Here is an 8,685-nt window from a genome sequence, read left to right as displayed (position 1 = left end):
TCATGGAGGAGTTTTCCTCTTTCTGTGTGTGCTGCAAAGATATTTCTCCTGGTTACACCTCCCCTGGGAAGGCATACAGTTTTGACGCATTCCCAGGTTTACAGATCCTTGTAAATCTGTGAATGCTTCAAAACCCATGGTTGTTGCTTGCGGAAACCCACCGCATTGCCCATGGAATGCCCCCTGACGCAATGTAAGGCAACTCACTGACTTGCGCTGTGTTGCCTTACACCATATCTACAAGGCCATGAAAAGCCACACAAAGTGGCTTTGCGTGGCCTTGCATATACGGTCTGCACTCTGCTGCCAGAGCAAAAAATACAAAATAAGGCACCCATTGCGCAAGGGGCTTGTAAATATGCCCCTTAGTTTCTTCGCTGGCTTTGATGTGCAGAACTTATGTGCGGGATTCACTGTTTTACAGTTATAAATAGCGCTCTGACACTGCTGAGCACTCTGCCTGCTGCGGTTTTTGATGACAGACACACGAGCTTCCTGGAAAATATCAGCGCTTCCATTCCCTATAAACCCAGCTAGTGCGAAAGAGCATCTCAGATGAATCCCTTTTGGCCCCGAATGAAGGATGCTTCCGCTCCAGGCATTCCTGACCCTCCTGCTGCTCTCAGGTATGCATGCTGCAGACTTCCTCTGCCAGCTTGGATGGACTGTCCATGGGTGCCTGGTTCCCTGGAGGGACTAAGCGGAGGGCTAAGGAACGACTTCCTTGATAAACTGACTAAGTACATTTATATAGCGCACTCAATCCTTACAAGGGTTTTTAGGCACCGGGGATACATGCAAATGGCTTCCAGCTAGTGAGCAAGTTGGAGGATCATTTGGGGCATATAGGAGTAGCATTCACTACGGGCTTTTGTATGGATTTGTGATTCTGTGGTTGAACCTGACTTCTGACCTTTAAAACAAAGTATACTTTGAGCTTTTACTAGTTTTAATAGCGTTTTTGCGTGTCTGTTATCAATCATAGTTTATCAACACACTGCAGGCTCTCATGTTTAATAAATATTGTTTTTTAAAAAGAAACAGAAAATGGGCGCTCACTGGGTAAACGGGGTTTGAAGATCACATGGATACTTCTTGTGATGTCATTGAAGACATGTGCAGTCCAGCCCTAGAGGGGTCCGGGGTCCTGGGATTCCATGTCTATTGTGAATTTCTACTCAACTGACTGAGAGAAGATCTTTACAGAGCTCTTGCTATGGGACTAGCAGTTCTAGTCATCCATACCTTAGGTGTCCAGAACACGTCCAGGCAGACTATTATAAATAGGATTTTCTTAAGGCCTCGTCTGTGGCCTAAGAGTAAGAGGCATTAATGGGACCAGAAAAGCTACCTCACCCCATAAAAAAAAAAAAATCAAATCTTACATCCAAATTGCAAATCTGGTATTTGTAAAAATAAGAAGTTGTGCAAACTTTTGGAACTAATTTGTGGAATAATGCTATTTTGTGAAATCAACGAACTCAGCCTATTAGACATGAAAAATACCTTGGTACATTTAAGACAATATCAAAAACGTGGATTTTCGACTATTTTTGTTGTAGCCTCTATAATTTCAGGTTCCTTTTTACCCTTTATAATTTTTCAGCACTGAGGTCTTTTGTTAGGTCTGGCCTTTCAGACAGCTTTTTCCAACACTTCATATATAACATACAAACTGAGGGACTTTTAGTCAGCAAGGTTAATCTATTGATCTGTTAAATTGTTATTCACACTTGGCTTCTGCCCACCACAACATACAACACAGGGCTATGGTTCAGCCTACTTTTACCTTTTGGCTCCCTTCACTTTCAGTGGCTGTACAAAGTCTATGCACGTTCTTTACATTCATCTAAAATAGTACCTTTCTCTTTAATGATAAAGCTGCTTTAGAGAATTATCTTTTATTTCTTTTGTATATTAACTTTAACAATCAACTGTATTAACTTTAAAACTATGTATTTGTCTCCAAGTTAGGTGCCCAGTTAGGCTGTGATTTCTTTTCTGTCTCCTTTTTCTTAGGTGCCCAGTTAGGCTGTGATTTCTTTTCTGTCTCCTTTTTCAAAGTAAAAAAAATGTATAAGTAACACTTATGATTGGAGTGATTGATTGTGCAGTGATTTATTCTAGTCTCCTTGATAAATGATAACAAAAAATGCCTGGCACAACAGAAAGGGGGCGAAAAGTCCACATCAGTGAATTATTTTTAAAGGTAACCTTCTTACTGCAAGCATGACGCAGCCCAGTGGTTAATTTGTAAATATAAACGTGCCGGTACACAAAGCCCTCCTCTTAAACATGTGGCTGCTGCAATTAAATGTTGGAACACAGAATACTGAGGCAGCGTAATCCTGCAGCCATCTCGGGCCTGTCAATCCATTTACAGCCACTCCCTGCCCCTTCAGCTCACTCTCGCAGAGTTCTACTTTCTCCTTTTGTGACGCTTTTTCGTTTTTCTCTTCCTCCGTCTTTCCTAAATTGGACTTTTTCTCGCAGCAAATGCTTGAGGCAGAAGACTAAGCGCCGGCCCTCAAAAATAAGTGCTGGTGCTCCCCACCGGGAACAACATGTACAACTTAAGCACTGAGGCAGCCACGTTTTTTAGATGGCATATGCCTGCAATAAAACATACAAAGGTATTCATCTTAGCAAAGCTTGCCAAAGCCAAACTTTTTTTCTTTGCGGATACGTGTGTAGGTCTCCGAAACTAGATTATTAGTTTTTAATGTCCCCTGAGGGTACTAATGTGATTCCTGAAGTCCTTCTTCTCTCTCGCAAAGCAGTGGGGAAGTGTAGGAGGTTGTGAGGCATTATGGGGGAACAGAAGAAATAATGTTTTTGACTAGAATTAAGGGACACAAGTGCTTAATTTGTGCTTATTGTTTACGGTGCTGAGCACGGCACTTATTTTTGAGGGCCGGCACTTATGTTTTTCTGCCTCAAGCATTTACTGGGAGCAAAATACACTTATGAGAAAGACGTAGGAAGAGAAAAACGAAAAAGCATCACAATGGGAGAAAGCAGAAAGCTGCAAAGATAAATTGAAGGGGCAGGGAGTGGCTACAAATGGATCGAAGAGGCCAGTCATGATTACGCTGCCTCAGTATTCCGTGTTTGCACATGTAATTGCAGCAGCCGCGTGTTTCAGAGGAGAGCTTTGGGCACCGGCACCTTTTTAATTACAAAATAAGCACTGATCACTGTCTTGAAAATGTTTGTCATGAAAGAAGGAGATGCATGGCAGGAGCCAGTCTATGGCGAATATGCAGATTTCTGCAAACAATAAGGCATTCTGAAAGGCGGGCTGGAGATTTTGTCTCATAGAGAATTAGAGATGTAAGGTCTTTTATAAATTTGCATTGTATGTCACTACAGAACTAGATAGGATGAAGATGAAAATTAGCCTTTTCCCACCTTTTAGTAATACCTACATGCTTTTTAGGAGGAAGGAGATCAAAATAATGCATGATAAAATCCGCCTCTTTCTATTAGGATTGCGCTCTGTGAATTGTTTGAAAGGATGCCAGCAGATCATCTCTCCAATCGAAGCTGCTGGTGAAATAGCTCACTGGGCTGAGCGTTCCTTTGCATACCTTACATGTCACAGGTGTGAATCTCTGGAGGTCCATTCGTTAACTTTATGAAAATCCCAGAAATCCATAATACCTTAGAGTTTTTCAAATGAAATCAGGATTACTCTTTAATATAACAGCATATTTGGTCTTTTGGTCTTTTTGAGGCTGCTCAAATCAGAGTTTGAGACTTTAAAAGTATCCAGTAAGGAGTGGGTGAATGACCACCAGATGTGCCCGACAATTTGTTTATTAAAACATTTGAATAAAACACTCATAATTTGTAATCCAAGAACAGTCATGTAAACCACACAGAGTCCTGACAGAGCGAGTGTGGGAGGTAATGAGATGTAAGAGAGGCTAATGACACGTGACTATGAGTAAGAGTGCAAAACACAGACTTTCTGTGCTTAAAACAGTCTAACATAAGTCCATTGAACACATTTCAAAAGGGAAGACGCCACATACCCTTCATTACTCCTCCTTTAAATTAGATATGTGTTTTATAACAATCATTGCAAAAACATAGCATGCTTTGTTGTCTATTTTGGGGGTTAGGCAACTGGATAAACAAGAATAAGCAATGATTGAAAAAGGTTTGGAAAACACTGAAAACATACCACTGAAATCCATAAAAATAAACACAGAAACAAGACACCCTAGTTATTATGCAGGTAAGGCTGGGTAAATTTTACAGGAGTAACACATACTTAGCGGACTACACACGGGAAGGTAGACAGAGTGAGTCGCATTGGTAGAGGTCAGGCTGAAAGAGAGCACATCCTTGTAGCCTCGGAGGGGTGGGGCAAGAGAAAATTGAATCTGAACACTACAAAATAAAGAGAAAACCCAAACTAAAAACTCACCCTACAACCTGGACTGGGACAGTCCCAAAGAGAAATGGTGTACAGTAAACAACGATGGGGAGACCCACGCAAGGGATCCTACTTATCTCCTTGAAAGAAAATTTAAACCTGAGAGGATATAGAAATGGTAGATAGGAGAAGCGTGTCAAAACTGTGTATCAGAATAAATGAGTCATAATTATATGATACAACAGGTGGTATATTAAATCAGTGAGTAAGCATCACTACAGAAATAAAGCAATACAGTACCCGTATAAGAAAAATATCAACCAAATACACAAGTAGATTGATAATTATCCTGTTATAACATGCAAAACTATATCCCTTAAAACAAAACCCTATCTCTAAGAAAAAATGAACTACTAAGGATGTTATATATGGGCCTACTTACATTCGTAGGGTATATGGATGGATTTATATATTTCACAAAAAACAATAAAATCATACCAATCCAATTTGTTGTGGAATTTCTGGCAAAGAAACTGGTTTGTGGACAGAATGTGTGGTATAGATGATACACAAAATCAAATCTTCTGAGACAAGTACATTGTTAGGAAGAGTGCAAGTCAGTAAAGTATATACTGAACATGCAACATTTGACAGTAGATGTATATAAGGCGTTGAGAAATTAATGGGGCCAAAGGAATCCCCAATTAACAAGGTCTAAATAATTGGCACTATTACCCACTACGGAAGTATGAGGCAGTGCTTAATTTGTAAATAAAATCGTGCCGGTGCCCAAAGCCCTCCTCTTAAACACGCGGCCGCTGCAATTAAATGTAGGAACACAGAATTCTGAGGCTGCATAATCCTGAAGCCATCTCGGGCTTCTTCAATGCATATACAGCTATTCCCTGCCCCTTCAGTTCAATCTTGCAGCTTTCTACTGTATCCCTTTGTGATGCTTTTTTGTTTTTCTCTTCCTCCGTCATTCACATATGTGTCTTTTGCTCGCAGCAAATGCTTGAGGCAGAAGAATAAGCGCCGGCCCTCAAAAATAAGTGCTGGTGCTCAGCACCGGAAACAACAAGCACAAATTAAGCACTGGTGTGAGGTGAGAATAATATGAATATTTGCAGAACGTAGTGGTTTCAAATGCATTCAGAAGGTATAGGTGAGGATGTGAGTGAAGGGTGTTACCCCATTTTGGATATAGCCAAACGAGAAATCATGGGACATCCTGGATTGTGTTGGATTGCTCCTGGATTTAGGTTTCAGATTTGTTTTCTAAACAGGTCTCTAGATGGGATGGTTCTATGAAAACCATTGTCTTGCCTTTAAAGGTATTTGGAATGATTTGATATTTAGAATTTGGAAGGACAAGTATAGGAATGTGGAATCGATTTTTCAATAAGTTGCTTCCAAAGGGCAATAACATCTTTTTTCTCTAGTAAAGATTTGTCAGGCGGAGAGTCTAGAAAAGTGCCATGTGATAGTTTTGACTTTCCTCATATGAGCCAGAATGAATTAAGAATGTTGGTGTCTTAAGGGTTTGAAAATGAACAGTCTTGGCAAGCGTAAGACCCTGATTTATACTTTTTGGTGCAAAACTGCACTAACGCAGTTTTGCACCAAAATGTTTAGCACCGGCTTGAACCATTTCTGTGCACCAGCCGGGCACCATATTTATGGAATGGTGCAAGCAGGTGCAAAGGGTAGACTAGGATAAAAAAAAAATGACGTTAGTCAGATGGGACTGGCGGTATGGAAGAAGGGGGTTTTGGACCAAGAAATGACGTTAGGCAGGTTAGAGTATAAAAAAATTACTCTAACCTGCCCAGAGTCATTTTCTGACGCAAAACCATCCATACCACATGACTCCTGTCTTAGAAAAGACAGAAGTCATGCCCACCACCCTAATGGCCAGCACAGGGGACCAGGGTCCCCGGGGCATGACCATTGGGGCCCTGTGGCACTTAAAAAAAATACTTAGCTGCACTTACCTATACTTACCTGGGATGGGGTCCCCCATCCTCCGCTGTCCCTCTGGTGTGGGTGGGGATGTCCCTGGGGCTTGTGGAGGGCACCTGTGGGCTTACTCCTTGGTGTTTCACCATGGAAATAGACCCACAGGTCCCCTTACGCCTGCCCTGACCCAGGCATTAAAAAATGGTGTAAAGCAAGCTTTGCACCATTTTTGCACGGGAGGATAAATAAAGCGCCAAGGCATTAGAGTCATTTTTTGCCCGGGAACGCCTACCTTGCATCTCATTGACGCAAGGTATTTTTCCGCAGGCAAAAAATGACTTTAACTCCAATATTTTGGCGCTAGACATGTCTTGTGCCAAAATATAAATATGGAGTTAAGTTTGCGCCGGATTTGCGTAAAACAAAATTTATGCAAATCCAGCGCAAACAGAGTATAAATAGACCCCTAGGTTCAATGCTTTGAAGGAATGAACGCAAAGAGCACGTTCAAGCTCAAAGTCTTTCATGAATTGCTTTTCAGAGTAGTGTAACCAGAATTAACAGAAATCAATTGTTGAGTGAGCTCTGTTTTCGGAGCCCTTTGTTAAACCAAAAATTCTAAGGTTGTTGCTTTCGGTTACAATCTTCCAGGTCTGTGATTTCACATTATAGACCAGCCAGCAGTATATTGGACTTTTGCATGTGCTTTGTGTGTAGATTATTATGGGCCTCAAAAGCACTGATTCTGCACTCAAAATTAGTAATTCAAATGTTGAGGTGCTTAACATGTTTCCTGAATCCAGCCACCTTTACCTTTAGCAAAAACCCTGTTTTTCATAGTGATCTGGCCAAAGCAGTGCACTATGTCCAGTTTCTTTAAGAGAGCTTCCACTGTGGATGAGTTTCCGCCTTTTTTTTAACAAGTGAATCTGGTACAGGTAGTTTCTTCTTTGTTTTTTTCAGATTGCCTTTCATGTCTTTTCTTTTGTGCTCCTTGAAATCCACCATGCTAGAAAGAAGAGGTCAAGCACCCTCTTTCTCAATGCACCACAGCTGAAGGTAGGATACATATAGGTGACACGTATGAACTATAGTGTGGATATACACCCTAAATTCAATGATTGAGGGGCCCCTTAACTCTGAAACAACTTGTGTGGTTTATGTGTGTACAGATGCTGGTCTAAAACTGTGTGCTAAATCAAATGAACAACAACAAAAGGCCTGAAAAGTGAACTTGGAGAGGAGGAGATAGCATGAACAGTGTGGCCATTGAGCAAAGCACTTTAATAGTAGGTTATTTAAAGGCTTCAGGTAATAAAAAGATTAAATAATTAAAGATGATGTGCTTCACACACAAAGCAATTATAAAAAATCCAAACCATAGATTTCTAAGGGCTGCAAGACTGCAGAGCCCGATGGGGGGTGGTGGCTAGAGTTTGAAGCAGCTTGCAAGTCCAGACGGCCGACCTGTCATCACACTCACAAATAAATTATTAATAAGCGGCTTGGCTGAGTGGGTGCCTACCACCCTGATATGGGGTTGGAGCCACTAAAATACTTTGCTGACACTAGTGGGAATGCTAGCTGTTGGTGGGTTGCCTCACAGAAGCTTGTGGAAAGTAGCAGGGACACATGCACCAAGGTAGGCGCATGCACCAAGGCAGGCCCTTCAACTCTGTATACAGTAGGTCAGACTGCCAGGGAACTGCCATTGCTATTGTTTACAAAATATTGCAAGACACACATATTATTATTGTGATGTCAAAAACATTAAGGGATAGAAGGTAAGGATATGTTCAGAGTCTTTTATAGTTTGTTTTAAATATAGTTGTACAATGTGATTTTTATTCATTTAGTTAAGATTTGTTAGTTTTTGTATTACGGGTTGTTTATTATACGTACATATAATATTTTTGTGTGGTTTTGTTTTTTGGTTTGGTAATATAGTTTACTTTTTTCAAACTCTGTTAATTTGTTTTGGTGCGTTGTTGGGGTTGTAGGAGAATACGGGGGGAATTTTGTTTTACATATCTATTAAAAAAATTATTATTGTATTATAAATTTTGATTTGTTAATCTGATAATTAGTTTTGTAATATGTTTTAGTTATTTAATAGATAATTTAAAAACAGTAATATGTTTGTATTATCTTTTAGTTAATTGGATAATTAATAGCATTAACTATTTAATATTCTGAATATTAATTAATGTTATTATGTTTAAATTGTATGCATAAAGATTAACTTTATAGTGCTGTTTAAAAAAAAAACTATGTGCATTGTTTTTTTCTGTAATTAATTTAATTTATTTTTATGGCTTTTGGAATTTTAGAGTAAATGAAGT

At 40.0% G+C, this 8,685-nt stretch overlaps 1 protein-coding gene across 1 annotated transcript in view; it reads left to right on the top strand.

Moving 5' to 3' along the window:
• Positions 1–563: 563 nt before the first annotated feature.
• LOC138299812 (trem-like transcript 1 protein) overlaps positions 564–8,685 on the top strand; it is a 93,730-nt gene continuing 85,608 nt past the window's right edge. Inside the window, exon 1 of the mRNA XM_069238397.1 lies at positions 564–626. Within this exon, the coding sequence (XP_069094498.1) occupies positions 584–626 (43 nt within the window). The 5' untranslated portion in view covers positions 564–583. The remainder of the gene's footprint in view (positions 627–8,685) is intronic.

The sequence above is a fragment of the Pleurodeles waltl genome, chromosome 6 (genome assembly GCF_031143425.1).
Source record: "Pleurodeles waltl isolate 20211129_DDA chromosome 6, aPleWal1.hap1.20221129, whole genome shotgun sequence".
Classification (NCBI taxonomy): Eukaryota; Metazoa; Chordata; class Amphibia; order Caudata; family Salamandridae; genus Pleurodeles; species Pleurodeles waltl.
The sequence above is the reverse complement of the archived record's forward strand: the minus strand, read 5'-3'. Positions and strand labels throughout refer to the sequence as shown.